Source organism: Falco cherrug, chromosome 9 (assembly GCF_023634085.1).
Source record: "Falco cherrug isolate bFalChe1 chromosome 9, bFalChe1.pri, whole genome shotgun sequence".
Lineage (NCBI taxonomy): Eukaryota > Metazoa > Chordata > Aves > Falconiformes > Falconidae > Falco > Falco cherrug.
Genome location: NC_073705.1, coordinates 9442347 through 9462493, shown reverse-complemented (window position 1 = coordinate 9462493; position 20147 = coordinate 9442347). Strand labels below are relative to the sequence as shown.

General features: G+C 47.0%; 1 protein-coding gene across 3 annotated transcripts in view; it reads right to left on the bottom strand.

The window, feature by feature from the left end:
• The window catches only part of COL5A1 (collagen type V alpha 1 chain), a 160401-nt gene that overhangs the window by 55439 nt on the left and 84815 nt on the right, over positions 1–20147 (bottom strand). For all 3 annotated transcript variants that reach the window (XM_055720341.1, XM_055720342.1, XM_055720343.1), the window contains exons 12-20: positions 12940–13014; positions 11309–11401; positions 8240–8296; positions 8025–8078; positions 7355–7408; positions 6429–6482; positions 3932–3985; positions 2978–3031; positions 1540–1584 (exon numbers count right to left, since the gene is read on the bottom strand). In XM_055720341.1, the coding sequence (XP_055576316.1) occupies positions 1540–1584; positions 2978–3031; positions 3932–3985; positions 6429–6482; positions 7355–7408; positions 8025–8078; positions 8240–8296; positions 11309–11401; positions 12940–13014 (540 nt within the window). The remainder of the gene's footprint in view (positions 1–1539; positions 1585–2977; positions 3032–3931; positions 3986–6428; positions 6483–7354; positions 7409–8024; positions 8079–8239; positions 8297–11308; positions 11402–12939; positions 13015–20147) is intronic.

Genomic DNA, 20147 nt, shown 5'->3' with positions numbered 1-20147 from the left:
AAAAAGAGAAACATGCAGATTTACTTGTATACATTTAAACAACACGTTTCCTGTAATGCAATTTAAACCTTTACCCTAGCCATCACAGGTATTTTTACTTGTGGTGTTGAAATAAAAATAAACTTCCCTGCATGCATTATCATTATTTAAGTTCCTCTTTTGTTGCTGTGTTACCTGAGCACATAAATGCTTTTAAGAAGTTAATAACCCATAAGTTATTGCTTAGACATGTGCTAAGGAGATAGCTGAGTTGATTAATCTTTCCCAGAAGTTAATCAGACATCTCGTCTATAATTTAGTTCCAGTGAGTTCGTAAATGCCAACCCTTCCCTTTCTCACATGAAGTGTGTCCAACAGTTCTCATAAATTACTTTCAGGCCACCACGCTGGGCCTTAGAACAACAAAATAAGACATTTTGAAAGCAAAGCCGATGGTAAATGATAGGTAGTTAATGTTCTTTTCCTAACAAAGGAAATGCATTTTAGATGAAGTAAGCAGCCAACAACTGTACTACACACACAAATCTACAGCCAGCCAGCAGCAGCATTTACCATTGCCAATAAAGTAAAAAATACTCGGTATTGGAGGAAAAACACTTTCAAGAGTTTCAAATTGACAACCCAACTGTTTCTTTCCAGTGGGATACTCCCTGAAAGCATTTCTTTGGGTTGGTCAAGAGATTTTTGTTCAACACCACCAGCACCTCCTTTAACCTTACTGATAACAGGAATTCCCTCCTTCGCTAGCCCTGGCTCAGCCGCTCCAGCGTTCACAGCCCATGGAGGCCCAACCATTGACAAACACTGCAGATTTATGAAGTTTTGTGCACTGTGAACAGAATACTGACCCCACTGAAGTCAGGGCTAAATGCCTCCTTGAGCTCAACCCTGCCAGGATTGCATCCAGCGACCTAAAAGGGATCACCTGCACCACCCAGAACTAAGCGTGCGGGCAAGGGAGCTGCACAGCTTGCAGGTAAAGCCTCTGCTCACTGCAGCTTGCTATGGATGCTCACGAAACACTATTTCACATATGTTTACCACGCAGAACTTCTACCCCAGCCTACTTACCTGAATTCTAAATCACACATCAGAAAGAAGGAAAACAGGAAAAGGATGAGACCAATCTAAGCTAAGCTTTACCTTTACATTTTTTTCAAAGAGTAGCCAATGAGCAAACAAAATCAATGAGAATTTTGCTCATTAAGAAAAAAACAAAACCACAAGCAAACCACAAAGAAAACCCCAAACACAAAAAACCAACGAAACAACAACAAAAAAACCAAAACACAACCAACCCCTCAGAAAGCATCTTATCTTCTTGGTAGCCATTTTAGTGAAAAAAAAGCAAAGCAGAGCTGTTACAGCACAGGTACTCTCTACACCATTCACGTGGATCTTCAAGCAAGAGAAGCCCAGTCCTGCAGGACCCCAGGGGTCTTGCTTAGCACCAGAAGAGCTGCCCCCTGGGACATCCCATATGAAGACCTTGACCAAAGCAGTGCTGCAGCACGTCAAGCCGAAGGAGAAGATACTCACAGGTTCTCCAGGTAGACCTCTGGGTCCAACTTCTCCATCATCTCCCTGCTCAGCGGCGACGGCACAGAGAAAGGCAGCAGCAGAGACAAAACAAACCAGTTATATTTCACTCACATCACAGGTGTTTCATTCTTCTTAGATAATAATCACACAGAAAACCAGCTTCCCTGGAGCAATAAAAGGGTAGCCATGCATAAGGAAGACCTCGTAAACCTGGAAACTAATACAATGCGTGCAGAATTTACCAAGGATTAGAAATGCTGTAAGGATACTTCATAATTCATGTCGATGTTTATAAAGATGGATTTTGCTAACAGGCAAGATATTGCAGAAACAATTCAGGGCATGCGAGTCAATAACCGGAAGATTTAGTACCAAACCAAACGGCAAACCAGTACAGAAGCACCACCCTGGGAACGTGATTTAGCCAGATTAGGGCTTCTCAGATAAACCAGAGGTAGCAAAGGGGTAATTCCTCATCCCCCTGCTCCCATCGCCTGCTGATGCTCCACGGATCTCCCAGGAGTATGAGGTGGTGCTTCCCCTGAGCTGCTTTTAGATCACCCCAAACCTGAGGCTCCCTCTCAGGAAATCAATCCCAGCAGCCATCCCTTATAAATTCTCTTCTGCTGATAAAATTCATGCTGCTCTTCCCAGTTATGCCCTCTGAGCTCCTCTCCCTGCACACCTCAAACGTTTTCTTTTTCTCTTTAGGATTAAAGTTCTCCAGACACTAGTTTTTCCGCCGCAAGACATGGGTTTGGTCTTTTCAACTTCAAAGCACTTTACAGCCACAACTAATTAATCCTTACAACCTCATGGTGAGAAAGGTGTTATTATCTGTGCTTTACAGAGGAAACAAATAGCCAAAGGTGGAAAGAAAACATTGTGGAAGGGGATTAGAGCCTGGGAAATCCATACTTGCTCCTCCAATTAAACCACATGCTCCTCACAGGCATGGATTCAGCATTTTCAATCTCTCCCTCCTCTTAAACCAGCCATTCTAGGCCTGCAATCACTTAGTCTGAGCTTTGCTGAAGGCCTTAAACTATTAATGAAACAGTGAGGAAAAGAGAAGTGAACAATTTAATCTTTGATTCCCACACTGTCTGGAATTTCTGTTCTCCAAGTCTTCCAAGCTCACTTTGAGGATTAATATTTTTCTTGTGTTGTTCTTTTTCCTTCTAACAAAACCCGAGCTTTCTGACTAGATCTTTAAAAATTAATTATTCTTTTCACTTTTATTCCCACCTCATCATTCCCTCTCACCACGGCCACCCGCAGCATCCCCAGGACACAAAGGCCGGGCAGCCGATGACACGCCGATGCTCGCGCGCTGGCTGCTCCTGCCACGTCTCTGGCTGCTCCTGCATCTGCTTCTTGTTTACAGGAGTTACTTATGAATTCAAAGGGCTGCCAAATCCAGAGATAGACTTACCCTCTCCCCATCCTCTCCGGGTGCCCCCGGGGGTCCGTGGGGGCCTGGCTCACCCTATAAAAGGAAGGAAGAAAAGGCGTCAGACACACTCGGGCAATGGAAAAGGTTGGGTAATGTTGATGAACCAAGCAATGGACTTGACTTTCTGCCTCCACTGTGTGCTGAAGGTACTCATACCCTCACGGTTCCCATCTCTGCGCTCTCTGAAGCAGCAGACCCTGCTCAGGGCCACGTGTGGGCTCCAGCTCTGACAGACTCCTGTTCTCGAGGGGTTAGTGCTCACGGGGATTACTGGTGACATTTCACCAGGGGTCTGGGAACCAAGCAGGCGCCGTCGCTCCTTCAGGAGGGGGACTGAGCTCTGCATGCAGTTATTGCTTTACCCAAGGCATGTTATTCCATTTCTAGCTGATTAGGCATCTCTCTCAGGCACTGTCTTCCCGTTCCTGTGTAGCTTGTAATCACGATGCAATCTCCACTGTTCAAACACTCCCTGGCTTTATAAAGCAATGGCTGCACTCTCTAGGGAGGGGAGGCATGAGCAGCCTGCCAAAATAACCGGCTTCTTGCATTTTTTTCCCCGTTGTTTAATTATAAAGCAAAGAGAAGAATCGCATTATAGTTTTTGGCAATTTCCATCCATGACTGCACTGTCTAACAGCAGGTTTTGCCTCTTGCTTTATTTTTCAGTCAGTGTTTTGTTAAGGCAATTCCCCCACCCTGGCCCACCTTTCCAATTTCAAGCAGTCCCAGAAGGATCTTGCAGTTTCCCAGGATGTGAATACTGTGCCTGGAGGGATGCTGTGACATCCCACATGCTCTTACGGGACACTATCATCCTTTCCTAACTGCACCACTGTGGCTTGTCCCCAGCAATTCTGCCCCCCAGCCAGCACCTCCCTGCCAAGGTTTCATTACAGACAGTGGCCAGAGCACAAGGGGAAGATAACTTACTCTATTTCCCTTCTCGCCAGGCAAACCAGCCAAACCATCAAACCCTCGGTCACCCTAAAAGAAAAACCAGTTTAGTACACATTTCCACCCGCTGTTGAATATCTTTCCAATTTGTCTCCTTTCTGTGTCAAGGAGGGATCAATTTTCTCCCTCAGAAATTCTGCCTTGAACTTCCCACCAGACCAGTGATGGTTTCAAAGTTATAGATTAGAAAAAGAGAAAAGCTCAAAGTTATTTTAACTCCCCTCTCTTCCCCCAGCACCTGCAGTTTCAAATGTTTTCCCATGTGAATGTCAGAGCTTCTCTGGGTGACTTCTCCACGATCTAAAGCATCTCCCTTTTGCACAGGCTCTTCTAGCCCAATTATTTCTTTATTCATTTCCATGGAATTACAAATGTCAATCCACTGGTGAGCAAACTGGACACTAGCATTCCCACACCTGCCAACGGGTCCCCCGAACGCCATCCTGAGTTTACTGCAATCCATCCCATACATCCTTTTAACCCTCCTGGACACCCTAAGGAGGCAAAGATTATATACAAATACATTATGGAAACTGTCTTAATGAAGTCAAGGTCTGAAGACAGATCTGTTTTGACCTAAAAAGGAATTTCATCAGCTGGTAAATTTACTGACTTCACATGGATGCTTAAAGGTGTTGCAAAAGGGGCATCTCCATCCTACCCTGCCAAGAGCAGCCTGCTCTGCCTGACCCCAGCCTGAGCAGGCAGAAAGCCAGCTGTGAGACCAGGGACATATAGGGGATATATAGCCCCGAATAATGGGAAGGCAAACCAAGGCAAGGGGGGCTCCCAACATTATCTCTCTTCTTACACATCTCCACTAGCTCCTGCATGCTGCTGTAAATGCAGTTCCAGGCCAAACAGAGCTTTGGGCATCCTTCTGGGCAGCATGATGCCAAGCGCAAAATAATGAGCTCTGCTAAAAGGCTGGGTGTGTTAATTTGAGCTTGGCACCGTTTTGAGAAAGTCCTGCAACTTCACGCTGGCAGAGCGCAGGCAGCGCTTGCCAGCATTTGCCTGCAAATCACCATGTGAATGTCCCCTATGTGTGCTCGTCGCATCCCTTGCCCAGCTCCATGAACACTCCCAAAGGAAACTGGCAACGATGAGAAATTCAAGTGTGAGGAAGAAAAAGCAAAACCGTATTAGCCCTAGGGCAGGTGGGCTGCAGCACCCTGCCTCCCTGGGGCTTTTGCCCATGCCCAGGCAGCAACTCCAGGTCAGAGTGTGGACAGCTCATGGTGAACCATGGCAAGCCACAATAGAGTTTCTCTCCAAACTTGTGCCCTGATCCAGTCTCCTCTGTTCTGGGGGGAAATGGGGACAGGAATGCACAGAGACAGCCTTTTCCCCAAAGCTTCAACTCTTTGGAAAACAGAAAAGACACAGGGATGTTTGCAAGTCATGGGTGACACCGTCTCCTAATGACCAAGGTGGAAGGCATGGAGCACCACCCAGCAGAGAGAAAAGTCCCTTTGTCTCTATAAAAAGGTGAAGGCACTTGTATTTTCACATACTGATGGTATGTGAAAATAGTACCAGCTCCTCCCTTCTACAAATCCTTTACCTATTAGCAAGGAAAGGGAAGTCGATTACACCTGAGCAGATGGGAGGACAGATGGATCAGGCCAAGGCTGGCCAAGGTGCACTCAGGGTAACCAGCAGCTCTTTCCTTTTGGCAGGTCCTAGAGTATCGCTCTGTCTCTGCTCACAGCAAATCTCCTTCTCCTTTCCAGGCGCTGCTCGTTATTCTGTTTTCCCTTCTTCCCTGGCATCCACTCCTTTGAGGGCAGTCGACGCTCATTAGAGCACTTTACTGGATAAATGATTTGCAGTCTCCTGTCTCTGTATCAAAACCCCCATCTATTCCAGCTTTAAGTATCTACATAATAAAGTACTTAAACCTTCTAATACATGATTCCCTGAGCAAACTTTCTCTGCATTCAATTTCAGTGGAACAGCTTCTTTCTTGTTTGATAATACCAGCGGATCGCAGCTGAATGAAGGGATTTTGTCTCAAATAAAAATACAGGGCATTAAAATTCCTCACCACGCCCTCTACATTTCCTCACCCAGTTAATAGGTATTTTTTTGGTAGTTATATTTTAGGATATTTCCAACCGCTCATTCATGTTTGTTTTTCATAATTGGGATTCCAAAGTATTTGTTCTACAACTGCAGCCAAGGGAGCATATTTCATTCTTAAGAGGATCTAGCAATTTTTAAAAGTTGCATTAAAAAAAAAAAAAGAGAAAGAAAAAGAAAAGAAAGGAAAGATCACTATTCTGCCTTCTAGGTGTGTGTTTAACTTCCTCTTCTCAAACGTGGAGAGCCCATGACTTCACAGGAGCTGCTGAACCATTTCAACAACCTCCTCCAAGCAAGGTGGGTTCCTTCTGCCATGGGTCCCCCAGTTCACGCTTGTTAAAAAGCAGATGCAGATTCTAAAAGCACATAAAATACGTGGCGCTACCTTTGGTCCTGTCTGGCCGGGCATTCCCCGGGCACCATCGCTGCCAGCTCGTCCCTGCAACAAAGAAAAGCAAAGTCAAATACAAAGGGTAAGCCAGGACCGCAGGGACATCTGCTCTTTGGTCTGTGGCTGAGTGAAGTTTTATTTAAGTCAGAGCTCACCGGCTGGGGAGCAGCTTCCCTTGGTGAGGGAAAAAATGCTGGTCTGTTTTTGAAGCAGCATTCCGGGCTCAGCCTGGCGCTAATGAGGGGTGTGAGACAAATAGCAGCAAAGCTGCTTCGCTATGTGGGATGCTGGGACATGGTCATTGATTTTAATTTGAAATAATTATCTTCCAGCACATTTGAAGATATGCTAATGATGATGTCCACAAATTGAAATGAGATAGATTTATTTATTTATTTATTAAGAAAGCCAGAAGTGGGTCACAGAAAAGACTTTCTCACTTCTTCCTCTGGCCAGCCAAATCATGACGAGCCAGAGGATGGCGTAAAATAAAAATGAGCACCAGGGATGTTGACAGAGCGAGTGAGCACAATTTATACCAACTTCAGAAACCCTCTGGGGACTGGATCCTCCTCGCACACTCCCGAAAAATTTGGGACCATACAAACCATCCCAGAGCATTTATGCAGCTACAACCTCAATGCCACAGAGAACAACAGAAAATAATAATAATAAAAAAAAAGGCAACAGAAGAGTGGGAAGCATAGACTTGCAGTTCTCCCCACACTGTCTGCCTTTTAACTCTCATCCTCATTTGTGTCTGCCCAGATGGATGGAGAGGTCCTGGACAAGCCACCAGCTGGCCTCCAGCCTGCTCTTGTGCAACGCTCTTCGTGCTCAGAAATTGTTTGGCAGCAGAAACAATTCCTAGCAGAAACTGTAGTTAACACAGTCGTCAGCGCAGCTCCCAGGACACTCACCCTACGGCCAGGTTTTCCTGCTGGACCGGGAGGACCTTGGATGCCTCGTGGACCCTGCAAGGCATCAAGGAGAGAGGAAGAAATGCCATCACCCAAAGGCACAGCAGACGGACCCAGTGCCTGCTGGCATTGCAGATCAGGTGCTGAACCTGATGTGAACCCCTCGAGCACAGCCCGTAGTTCAAAATACAGAGGGAGGGCTCAGGACTGAGCATTTCTGGCCAGGAACTGCAGACGTTTCTCCATGAGGAAGTTTTTGCCCTGCAAGCAGCACCACATGATGCAGACAAATCACTTCCCCCACCATCAGAAAAATGGGAATTTTCCCTCAATGCAGGATTTACAACTTGGAAGAACCATTTCCTGAGCATTAGCAAGCTGCCCACACTCCAACCTATCTCGTATTTACAGGGCTCCTCCGTGGATATCTTTGCAGGAAAGGGCTACCACCTGCAGAATTTTACACTATTGCCTTAAAATTATCGCAAGTCCTGCATTTGGATACTCGAAGGGACACTTATACGCAAAACAGACGTTCCCACACCTCCCTGCTTTCAGCTGGCTTTGGGTTACCGATTTTCTCCTTCACAGCAGCCTCTAAAGCAGGATCGCCTGCTTCACACCTACGACTCCCCCCAACCCCCCAGTCGCCCAGTTTGCCCATACACACCTGGGGTCCCATTTCTCCAGCTTCTCCCTTCAGTCCTCCACTGCCTGGGGGTCCCTTTGGACAGAGAACATAATTTATTAGCTTTTTTCCACAACAGAGCCCGAGGGAAGATTCATACCACGTTAAGGAAGAGCCATTCAGGTAGGGTAACGCAGAGCATCCATGGAGCTGGTGCCAGCTGGCTCTGCTCCATCCTTGCTGGCCCGTTCACTTACCATGGGGCCCGGCCGCCCCGTCAGACCCATCGGACCCGCTGGTCCTCTCAGCGCCAGCTGCAACAGAAAGAGAAACGTTGCTCAGTTGGTGCCTCTGCTCCATTCCTTCAACGGGACAAAGCCACCATCACACCACCAGCCACACGTTCTCCCCACGCCCCGAGAACCACAAATCCATGGTGCAATGTCCATACCCTCAGTGAAATTACCTAAAAACATCCAACCTGCTGTGCACCAAGTCCTTTCTGCACCCACAAATGGGCAAAGCTCCTGGACAGTGCATAGCTCTGCTGAGAGGACATGTGGACCTACACCCCGTCTGCCGGTAGCATCCTCCCCCCATACACCCACCGCGCACAGGAAGTACAAAACCCCTGTACAGACACGTACAGACACCCCCTGGCCCAGACCCAGGGCAGATGGAGGGGCAAGGAGTTACCTGCATTTAAACCAGATGAGAATCTGCCTCTGCAGGTCAGATCCCCTTCTCCATCATCACGTAGAGACACAATAAAATGGACGCTTTTGGCAACAAGTCATTGAAGGCAAATGTAAAAACTTTGCCTGGACAAGCTATAGGCATTTGTTCACACATATTTAAAACCCCAATTATTTGGATTTAGGATTATTTTTTTCTTTATGATCCTAGGAGTTTAATTTTGGAGGAATTTTTTCCTTTTTTTTTTAGTTGCTATTTCATATACTACAGACAGAACAGCAATTCTATTTGCAACAGGGGGCTTTTAGCTCAATAATTAAGGAGTCAAGTAACCATACATCAAGTCAGTAATTTCCATGGTGGGTAATGGGACTGGTCCACACTTTAAAACATCACTCAGACAATTTGTTCCCTCGTGACAATTCAACACTTTAAAAAGAGTTGTAATTATCTGTGTACTCCAGTAATTAAAATCTACCCGTGATTGCACTTGGAATGGCATAAATATTGCACAAATGCTAGATTATGTGGCTTCTTTTTACAACACCCCATTAAAAGGGAGATACTCTGAAACACTGCCGGCTGGGACAATGTTCAGTGTCTAATGAAAGCCAAATTTTAAGGGAATAAATCAAACTAATAATGCAATTAAGAACAACGATAACGAGAAAAACAAACCCCCCAAAAGGAAAGAAGCCCGACTCCCTTTTCCATTCCTGCCATATCCTGTAACTTCCCCACAAAAAAAAAAAAATCCATGTATTTCCCTTCCTGCTTTGCTATCAGGGCTGTCAGCTGAAATTGTCTGACAATAGGTTGAAGTTAACCAAAAAAATGTTTTTTTTTTCCTTTACAGAAATATTCGACTGGTCATCCACAGCCCAAAAGTCACCCACAATTTGGTTTTTTTTTCAATTTTTCCTTAAATCTGAAAACAAACAAAAAAACCCCACCACCAAAAACCCCAAACAAACAAACAAAAACAGAGGAAAGGGACTTTGAGTGAGGGGAGGGAGGTTCTTTGTGTTTTTCATAACATCACAATATTCAACAGGCAGAAAAAAAAGAACAAAACCAGTGAGTCTGAGAAAGCAGATGCTTCTCATGGAATGTTCATCTGGTCAAAAATCCCTATTTCCCAGCAAAATAAAATGCTGATGGAAAAAAATGGAGGCAGCCTTGAAATAAAGACTGACAAGGTAACTCCAGAAAAATAATTGACCAATACTACTCTCAGAGCAAGGTTTATGGACAGGAAAAATGCAGTGGCTGGTGGCATCAGGGACATGCACTCTACCTGAACACGTAGAAAATCAAACTCCTTTGTAAAAGGGGAGTTGGATGGAAACCAGAATAGCCCCAGCTAAGCCAACCCCCCGGCTTATAAACCTAAAAGGGGCACGTGCTACCCTGCTGGGTGGAGACCCCAACAGCCTTTATTTCATTCAAGGGTGAAATAAATGGCTTTTTAGCTTATTTCAGCAGACTGGCCCAAAAGGTCTGTGCTAAAGCGACCGCCAACAGCTCAGAATGACAGACAGGCTGTGTCTGAGCCACGTGTCCCAGGCACAGACAGACGGGGGCTTTGGACCGGAGGAGCACACCTAAGCTCCATCCCTGGATGGCTGCATTTGGCAGGGAGAGGAGCAATGCCCCCAAAGCTGTGTTCCTTTGCAAACTGCCTCCCCAAACTGCCTTCTGTTTCCCCCTTTATGCAAGGGTGTGCTTACAACCAGAATTTGGTCCCTCCCGGACAACATCAGGGCAAACACAGGAGGAGGGCACTTCTGGGGTTGCCACGTGTTTCCTTCTGCTGAAATTGTGCCTCTTGCATCTCTGCTTTTAACATGTCAATGATCAAATGTAACTTCACACAAGTTCTCATGGAAGAAAAAACCTCAAAGCTGTACTGGCTAGAAATTAAGTTTGATTTTAAACAGATGAGTATGAAGCCTTTTACACTAAGGTACTCATCTAGGTAGGGAACAGGAGTTGTACGGGGAAAATGCATGGTTGATCTTGTTTGACCAGTGAGCTACATAACAAATGCCACCAAGAATTATTTGATCATCAATCGGTAAGGTCATCCAAGGGGAAAACATTCACAGGGATAGTTACCATGGATTTTCAAATAAATATGTTGAAGAAAAAGGCAGCCTGCCTGTTGAGATTTGCAGAGTTGGGAACCGCTTAAATCTGTGACATACATTTAATTATTACAAATTCACTGGAAAAGGGAAAAAAAAAAAAAAAGAAAAATCCTTACAGCACCTTACAGCACATAGCACAACGGTTCATATAGACTCAAAACTGTCAGCATAAACAGCAAACACTACCGAGGGCAACAGGTCTGTGCCTACTGGTGCCAGCAGAAGGCCTGGTCCAAGGTCCGTAGGCAATTTAAAACCATGTCTCTAGGGCTTATTGCTGGCCATTGGTAAAAGGCCAAGTCATCCAGATGCCCTCACACCTCAAACCACACAACCAATTCCATCACAGATGAGAGGCATTAGCATTGCCAGCACCACGGATGGTGCAAGTATGAAGACATCTCCAACACATTTATCCTGATTCTCCTCCGCTTCCTCAGGCAACTGCTGCAAGAGACATCCCCACCACCCTTCACTTACCCTGGCCTGCTGCAGGATGGCTTGGGCTTGGGCCTCCTGGGCTGAAACGAGAGGTCCCTTAGAGCCAGCATCTCCTCCTCCACTAAAGCGGAACTGATGGGAACAAGATGGAGAAAGCAGGTCACAGTGTTGCTGTCCCTGCACCCTCACTCTGGCCTGACTCCTAAACAATTCTGTTCAGCATGACTGACTCAACCCCATCCCTGTCGTTCCAGACCATCCCATTAACCAGCGCGCTCTCAGGTCACCCAGCTCACAGGCACAAACCGACTGTTCCCCGTCTCCGTCCCCACACAGCAGATTCTGCCAGCTCAAAGAAATGCACAACAAGAGGGATTGTAGGCTCTGAACTATGAGGACCTCACACACCACTGTTCAAAACTAAGTTCTCACAAGGCTGATGTTCCCATGCGGATGCTGTTGGCCTGGAGACCCCTGGAGATGGGGTTGCATCAGGTTACTTGGCTGTAGCTGCCCGTATGCCCTGGGACAAAGGCTGTATTTCTCAAGCATGGCAGGATGCTTCAAAGAACAGAGTTTGGCTGATTGTTTAAGCCAGGATCCTTCAGCACACAAAGGATTTAAAAAACCCCCAAGCATTAATGCTTTATTTTCCCAGACTTGAAAGGAGTTTAATGTTTTCTTCTGCCTCTTCTACCACCCCAGCTACAAGCCCACTTCCCAGGACACACCCCCTCCTCCTGCCTTTAATTGCATGTGTGTTTGGGGTTTTGCAAGGAGGACTCTCCAGGCTACAGAACCTACTTGGGACAGCTCTTTCACCTCCATTTCACCTCTGCATTCCACTTGGTTGGCGCTAGGTATATGACCACATGAACTTGGCAAGCAGATTCAAAGAGATGCAATTTATAGGCCTACGGTTGATTACTGTAGGGGCCAACAAATGTATTGTAATGGCCAGCTAAGCTCCATGTTGAGCGCTTGGCCCAGGCTGTCCTAGGCACCCTGCCAGAAACCTACACAAGTATCACCCTACCATTTGGAGCTTATACAAGAGTTTTGCGGTTTTTCACTAAAGACGCTTTCCCTTTGGTACCTAACCACTTATTTTCAGCAGCTGGTTTCCATAGGGTTTCCTCACATCAAAGCAGACACAAAAAATAACCATTCCTTTAGCATCCCAAGACCAAGAAGGCTGACTTGGTACTTGCTAGCTTCATGTAGGAGGGGGGAAAAAAAAAAAAAAAGCAAAATAACCACTGGTCATTAAAAGAGAGCAGTTCGTTCAGGTGCTTACAATTTTGGCATCTGCTTTGAAGAGCTGCTAGAAGGAGGGGTCTGCCTGGAAACTGGGCCCTTGGAGGTGTATTCCATTGCTTTTTCATGACTTTCACTCTCCAACACCATGCCCAGTCAGAAACACTTAAGCTCATTCTTCATTTATGGAAATTTAAACCTGCCTGCCCTGTGCTTTTGACCAGTGAAGAAGTTACAGCACTTTGCAAAGAGCAAATTTAAACAGGGAACTACCTGGACTCATCTTTTATACCAAGGAAAATGTGTCCTTGGTATAAGAGATGGGAGATTTCTGCAAGAACAGTCATTAAGAAGCAGCAAAGCTGAGAGGCCCGATTCATTTAAATGTTTTTTTTAGTTACACTGGTACTTACAGGCAACATAAGCATTGTCCCTGGTGGTCCTGGTAAACCATCTGCTCCTGGAAGACCTGGGCGACCAGGTGGTCCCTACAAGAAGAATAGATAGAAATAAACTCCTGTAGTGTCATTTTAGTCGCAACCATACTTGAGCAGTTGTGGCTGTAAAGGCACGTATCACAATACAAAAGGTCCCCTATCTTGACTGACTGGCATTGAGCACACGGGCATCCCGATGCTATGGCAAATTTTGTAGAAGCACATCTGTAAGCACGTATGATTTTTCTTAAGTAATTCCCTCTTCTTACATCCTGGCCCCCGTATTTCCAGGGTCTGCCACATGCAGTTTTCGAGCGAGCAATAAAAGTCTTTGCAATGTTCCAAGTTAATGGAATCAATGCTTAGTTGGGTCTGTTAAAACCTATTGAAAAAGTATATGAAACTTCATAATTCAAGTCAGTGAGATAGAAATGTGGAAAGATAAATACATTTCTGTGTATGCTCACTCGTCTGGGTCATTCCATTTTTCTCCCTTCTGTCTTTTTCTTTTCCCAGTCCTATGAGGCTACTTCCATCTACAATGGAGTGATGCTGTCAGTGGCTGTAAATCAGCAAAACTCTCAGGACCTCAATGGAGCCGTGCTGATTAACATCCGTTGTGTATCTTTAACTTGTACTAAAGAAACAAGCATGCAGTAAAAGATCTATTGATGAAGCTATAAATAATCAAATATGGCCAATTTTCCTAAGACAGCCCATAGATTATTTGTATTCCCAACTGTGTACTTGGCAAAAAGTTTAAGTTAACACAAATGTGCACATCCATCCAGCAATCCTACATGCAAATGAGGATGACATCCAACTACTCGATGCGCATGCCTAATTGCAATTTTCACATCAGCTCGAGAAGCCGAAGGCTTCACCACTCAAGTCCCAGTGATGCCAAGAGGAGCCCTGGTGCTCATTTCATGGCAAGGCAGGCAGGACTGCCCGTTCAACAGCTCCAGCTTGAGGACTTGGACAGTCCCCTATTTACTAAATGCCAATAATAAATCCATCTGCGGAGAACCAAAGTGCTTCGAAGGGCAAGCAACAAGTATCTATGTTAGTTCTCACTCTCTTCAACCTGCCTGAAGCCCTCCAGCCCGTGCCAACGCCAAACAAAAGTAAAAATAAAACCCTGCCACAAATCACAGACATACGTGGACACGCTACAGAGACACAGAGGAGCCAGATGCTGCCCTAGGAAGTCACACACTGATCCCACAAGGCAAACGGAGGTAGATAAAGGTGGGAAAGGAGGAGGGAAGGAGAAATAGCCAACAAAGTCACTAAAAAAATGGAGCATTTAAAAACAACAAACAACCAAACCAAGACATTTGATGTGTTATCCTTGCCTCACTGTCTTCCAGCAAGATTTTTGCGCATGACTTGGCACCTCTCACAACTCTTTGCTCCCTCTTCATCCGTTCCCCTCTATGCCACACTCCATTTAACATTTGTCTCCCTCTTAAACAGGAACCCAAAACATGGAAGCCAAAGTTTCAAGCGCTAAATTAGAGCCCAGCACCAGGGTGGGGGTGAAGAGCTGCCAGGGCTCCACCCAGCCACAGGCAGAGCATCGCTCCGCTGGCCTGTGGCCGGACCCGCTCCGCAATTACAGGGCAGAGCAGCGCTGCGGCCGCCGAGCCCAGGTCTGCACCGCAACCGGCCTGGAATAACAACGCTGCTCCCAGCGCTGCAGCAGACAGCACTGCAGCCAGTGATTTATCAGCAAAAAGAGAAAAAAAATCAACAACCCAGCAGCTCCCTCAGCACTGAAGGGAGACTGCATAACACGCCAGCCCATCCATTTTTCAAGACAAGCTCATGATGTTAACATTCACGCTGTTTACTTAGTCTGGCCAACACTGGAGTCCCTGACTCTGCCGATGAGGTACAGAGGGCAGTCCCATCTGTTGGAGCAGAAGCACAATAAATAATTTAGGCCAGACTCATTTTATATAATAAACGTTCCTCCATCTCCCTCTTCTTTAACTCTGGTCCTGCACATGACAGATCAGGAATGAGCCTGTTTAGCTCTCTGTGTGTACTCTGCCTGACAAACCTTGATGCAATGTTTTTATCCATAAGCGCCTCTTTTTGTTTCGGGTTGGGTGTGTGAGGTCTTTGCCTTGTGGGGTGCAGCAGCAGGGGGCAATGGTATGGAGGCAAATCAAACCCATAAAGCACTTTGTAAATTTAAATTCATGAATGCCTTTAAGAAATGCAGCACGCCAGAGTCTCAGTTGGTGTAAATCTGTGCACTCTCATTATGTAAATAGAGATCTGCTGATATATAGCAGCCAGAGATGGGGACTTCAGCTTTTATTTGGTGCAGTGCACTAAAATGCCATGCTGAGTGCAAACACTAGTGCAATAATTCAAGGGAATGTTTAAACTGAAACCTCGGGGTGTTAGTGCTCAGGCTTCTTGAGCAGCAGACAACGACAGACAGAGCGATGCCCAGCAGCCCACAGTATTAAGCCTCAAAATTTGTTTTAAGTGTCTCTCTCTCTAGGATTATTTTTCTGATATTTTCAGCCCTGGTCAGAAAATTAGGCAACTGAAGATCTTTCTCACAGTATTTAGTGTCTTCCAGGTAAGGCATTGCTTAACATCTGATGGAAAAAAAAGGGCGTTCCTGAAGGTGTCAAGCCTTTCAGAACCCCAGTAAGGATTTTAGGGATCCTCTTAGACTTTCGAGATGCAAAACTGTTCTCAGGGGGAATAAGTCCTTTGGGATGCAATGACTGAATGGTCTTGGAAGACACAGCTAGTGCTTTGCAACCAGCCTTACCCCAGAGGTATGCTGATCAAGCCCAGAGCACCCAGACACCCCAGATTTCCAAACACACAGCAGGGTCAGCGACAGAGCTGCAGTTTGCTCTAACGCTGCACCTCATCTCGTTCAAAAGGGCACGTTTTCCCACTTCCTCCATTCCAGTCTGGAATATCCATGAAATAGCTGCCTGGTCTCCTAAGTGCCATATTTCCTTTTGCCCACAGCTCAAAGAAACCTGCCTAGAGTCATCCTAAACCACCTCCCCCCAGATGAGTCCTCTGAAACCTCCCACTAACAGGCTGCTCTGCAGCTCTGCCGGTGACACAAGCTCTTCTTCGAGTCGTAAAGTAACTGGGATAAATGAACAAACTGACATGATGAATAAAACAGAGCTAAACGAGTGTTGGCCAATATTAACATAACTGAATATTGTTGGTGTATTAATTCAGTGCACCTGCCTGATTGCAAATAGAAAGTCTTTCTATCAGAGGCGGGCATAGGAAATGTTCCTCACCGTGCACATATAAGTGTCATGTAAATTCATGAGCTATATGCAGGGTTAATAATAAACAAATTAAAAGAGGAGCTGCTCTAATTGAAAAGGAGTATTTTAATACAGTTGCCGTTCCTGGCTCTGCAAGTTCATTGCTTCTCTATGCATAATATGTTGTATTACACTCTGTTCTGGACGCTCAGAAAAGCAGGATGTGCCGTCTGTGCTAGAATGCAAATTACGCCTTTCATTGCAGGGTGTGGAACAACATCATCGGGGACAGTGTGTCTGCTGCTGATTGGCTTTGCACAGCCATTCAAGGGGAGCCTGGCCAGCAAACGTCTGCATCTGCCTGGACAAGTGGCAAAGATACAGACTGCCTCATCGCCGGGGTCAGCATCCATCCTGCCAGGCAACTGAACTCTTTGGAGCAGAAGCAGCACGTCACGGGGAGAAGAGCAAGCTGGACAACACGTAGCACCCATGCAGGATGAAGATGCACCAAGAGCCCGATGAAGCCACATGGCTCTTTTGACTAATCTTAGACCACTGCAAGATGCAAACCGCTGCTGAGACTGTTGCCTAGCTCACCCATCCTCTATGAAGGCCAACACCCAAGGATGCAGAGCCCTCGCGTGGTCCTTCTGCTGGTGTAGTGTAAGAGGAAGCAGGACCTCAGTGCCTCAAGGGTTAAGCCAACCTCTGAGCGGTGGCTCTGGCTCCCGGCCATGGGCTGAGCCTGCAGCTGTGTATTGACTTTCTGAGCTTGCAGGCACCCGATCGATGGAGCACAGTCAGGGTTTCTCGTTCTCAATCATGTCACAACCGCAAGAAACGTTATTACTGTGCCATCAAAAAACAATAAATACAGCAGGAGTGTAAATGAGGTGGGGCAATGCTCTGGGGAGGTGTGTGTGTGTGAGGGGGCGGGGGGGGGGGGGGGGGAAGTGCAGCAGCCAGCGGACTCCAGCCAAGTCCCCAAGGACCAAGGCGGCAAAAAAAAGAGCCTTAGTTAAAAATAATACAGGACCCAGGTTAGGGTCATTGCCACAGGAATGCCCCCGACACCCGAGTAATCTCCTCAAGTACACCTTAAAACTGCAGCACTTCCCAGTGCAGGCTAGCAATAATTTTATTTCTTTCAGTGGTTGTATTTTCCAACGTGCACATCATGGGGCTCAGAGGTGAATAATGTAGCTTTGGAGCCAGCTGGTTGCTTGGTCCTCCAGCGGGCAGGGAAGCTAGGAATCCCACCCCTCCTGCCTGTGTCCCCCAGGAAGACAGCCAGGTCCCAGGGGATCCCAAACCCATCCCAATGGGATGGTAATTTGGAAGAGCACCAAATCCCAGAGGGGCATTTTCCCATCTCTTGCTTACTGCTGACAAGCAGGTGGGATGGAGAACCACCAGGATGGGTGGGAAAGGAGCAACGGCAAGAGCAGCACTAGGGAAGTACAACAGCTCAAGGGTACATCGGCCAGAAAAGGGAACACAGCTGGATTTTAAAAGCTGAGGGGAGAAGGGAAGGGTAAATACCAACTTAAACACCTCTGCAAGGTAAGGCACAGCGGCTCAGCCTCAACTTAACCCATACAGAGAGCCAGGCCGGGAAGGACTTTGGGAAAAATATTCAGTCTTTCTGTCTAATTGGTGTTTTCATGGTTTGTTACATCCCTTCCTGTGTTCTGGTGGATAACCGTGCTTGGTGGCTTCCAGGGGTGCCTCAGCTGGTGTTGCCATGCCCGCAGCCAGGCTGGCAGTAAGAAGAAATGAAAACCAGAGGGTTTGATGCACACCTGATGGTGACCACAGAGACAGCCACGGCAAACCCCTGGCATCACTCCGGCATTTAAAAAGAGGCTAAGGTGAGATCCTAAGTAGTGCAGAGATCTTGTTCTGATCCTCTGCAATGGAGTGAATACTCCTTCCTATTCTTTCTGGGTCTTAGATTGCTTAATTAAGACCAAAAAAAAAGGTTTTTTGAAAATAAAAGATAAGCAAGGTCACAACACAAATCCTTAACAGCAGTTACAGCAATTAGCGGTGCTAAGACACACAGCAGAACAGCACAACCTCTTTATCTATCCCCATTCGAACCTGATCATTGGCTTTTTCCCCCTTGTCTGGGCAGAATTCAACCAAAATCTGCCAGAAGAATTGGAAGCCCTATAAACACAGAGAGCCTGGGTCACCCCAGCTTATCCAGCAAAGAGGATGCGGTTCCCCATCTGGGAACAACTGGATCAGCGGAGGATGCTGTGGTGCACAAGAGCCTGCCACGGGTAGCAGGCTGCCTTCTCTGCCAGAAGAACAGAGGTGCTTACGACCTCAGCGATCAGATTAGGGAAGTGTTTGCTGATAAGCGCTCCCTTCCTTAGAAAGATGTTTTGCATTCGCGGGTGACAGCACTGAGAGCAGCAGGATTCTGCGTGTTCAGGGGCATCTCCTGTCATCTGTGTCACCGCTGCTCTCCTCCCTCCTGCGCTTTCCAGAGAAATCCTAGAAAAACAGACCTCCAACCACACCTGCCTTCGGAATCCCACCTGTAGGCACAATTTTTGCCCTTTTCGCTAATGAGACTGCTGGGATGCCTCAGGCCAAAATGAGCCATAGGTAGAGGCTGGCATTAGGGCTGCTGGGAGCCCCATTCCCCAGATGAAACAGCAGTACGCTAGAAGCTATTCTGAAGGCGTATCTGACGGCACTCAGCATCAGGATGTGCCAAGGCACTGAAGCAGTGTCAAGCTCCAAGCTGCGTTTGTTTTACTCATGCAAACCCACTGAAATCAATGAATTTACTCAGGCGAGACTGCTGCTGGTACACACACACCCCTGTGCCGCTGCTGCACCAGCCCGTAGCCCTTCACGCTGGTCCGCCAGGCTGCATCGCGGCAGGAACAGCTCTTCCCTGCCAACACTGCCCCGGTTTTGGTGCTCCATCACCCAAACCAGTATTGCTCAAGGGTGCTGTGTGCACTCCTCTAGTTTCAGACCCAAACTGAGCTGCTCTGGCAGCCAGGGCTGATCCCACCTCAGCCTCTGTGCAAAGCCAGAGCCCATCTGTGCTGCAGGGAATTTCCCCCTAGGTATCAGGCCAAAATTCCCACTGGACGCAGGGTGCAGCCTGGTCCCCATCCACCCAGGCAGCTTGGCATCAGTACCTGCTTACCTGGCTGCCTCTGCCAGGGAGGGGGAAGAGGCTTGAATGGTGGGTGGACAAAGGCAAATGAGGAGCGTGTTGGTATGAGGGTCATTTCAAAGGCTCAGCTTGGGGAGTGAGGAGAGTAGGTTTTAATTTTTGGCATTGCCAAGTACACAGATTGCCACTCGAATGGTGCTTGTGCACCACTTACTGACCCGAGGCTCAAGTCCAGCAGCTCCCAAAACACAGGTCGTTTCTGATCCCAGCTGAGGACTCCACAGTAACAAATAAATATGCAGCTCTGACTGAACTGTGGTGCTAAACTATGGAATTTGGGGTCACAGTCCACACAAGTGCTTGGGAGCAGCTGCCTCTGATGAGACACCCTAAAGCTGGAGGCTTCTGCTGGCAGCAGTTCACAAAGCAGCGGCTGCCAGGGACAAAACTGATTTAAAGTACCATCAAAACCAAACACAAAACCTAAGTTACTGCACTGCTAAAGCACATGAATCAGTCTCTAGGGCTCACGGGTACAGACCAATAATCCACCTACAGAAAAGGCGAGGTGCTGCACAAGAGTCACCTTCCCACCAGGAGCAGTCTGGGACACCAAGCGGGGGTGAAGAAAGACCCACAGCAGTGGTGATGGTGTGACCCTGGGACCATCCTGGACCCAATCAAAACCACCCCCCCTGCCAGGACTCACGACATCAGCTGGAATGAGGATGCAGAATTATGGCTGAGCTTTGCTTTACTGTGCCAAT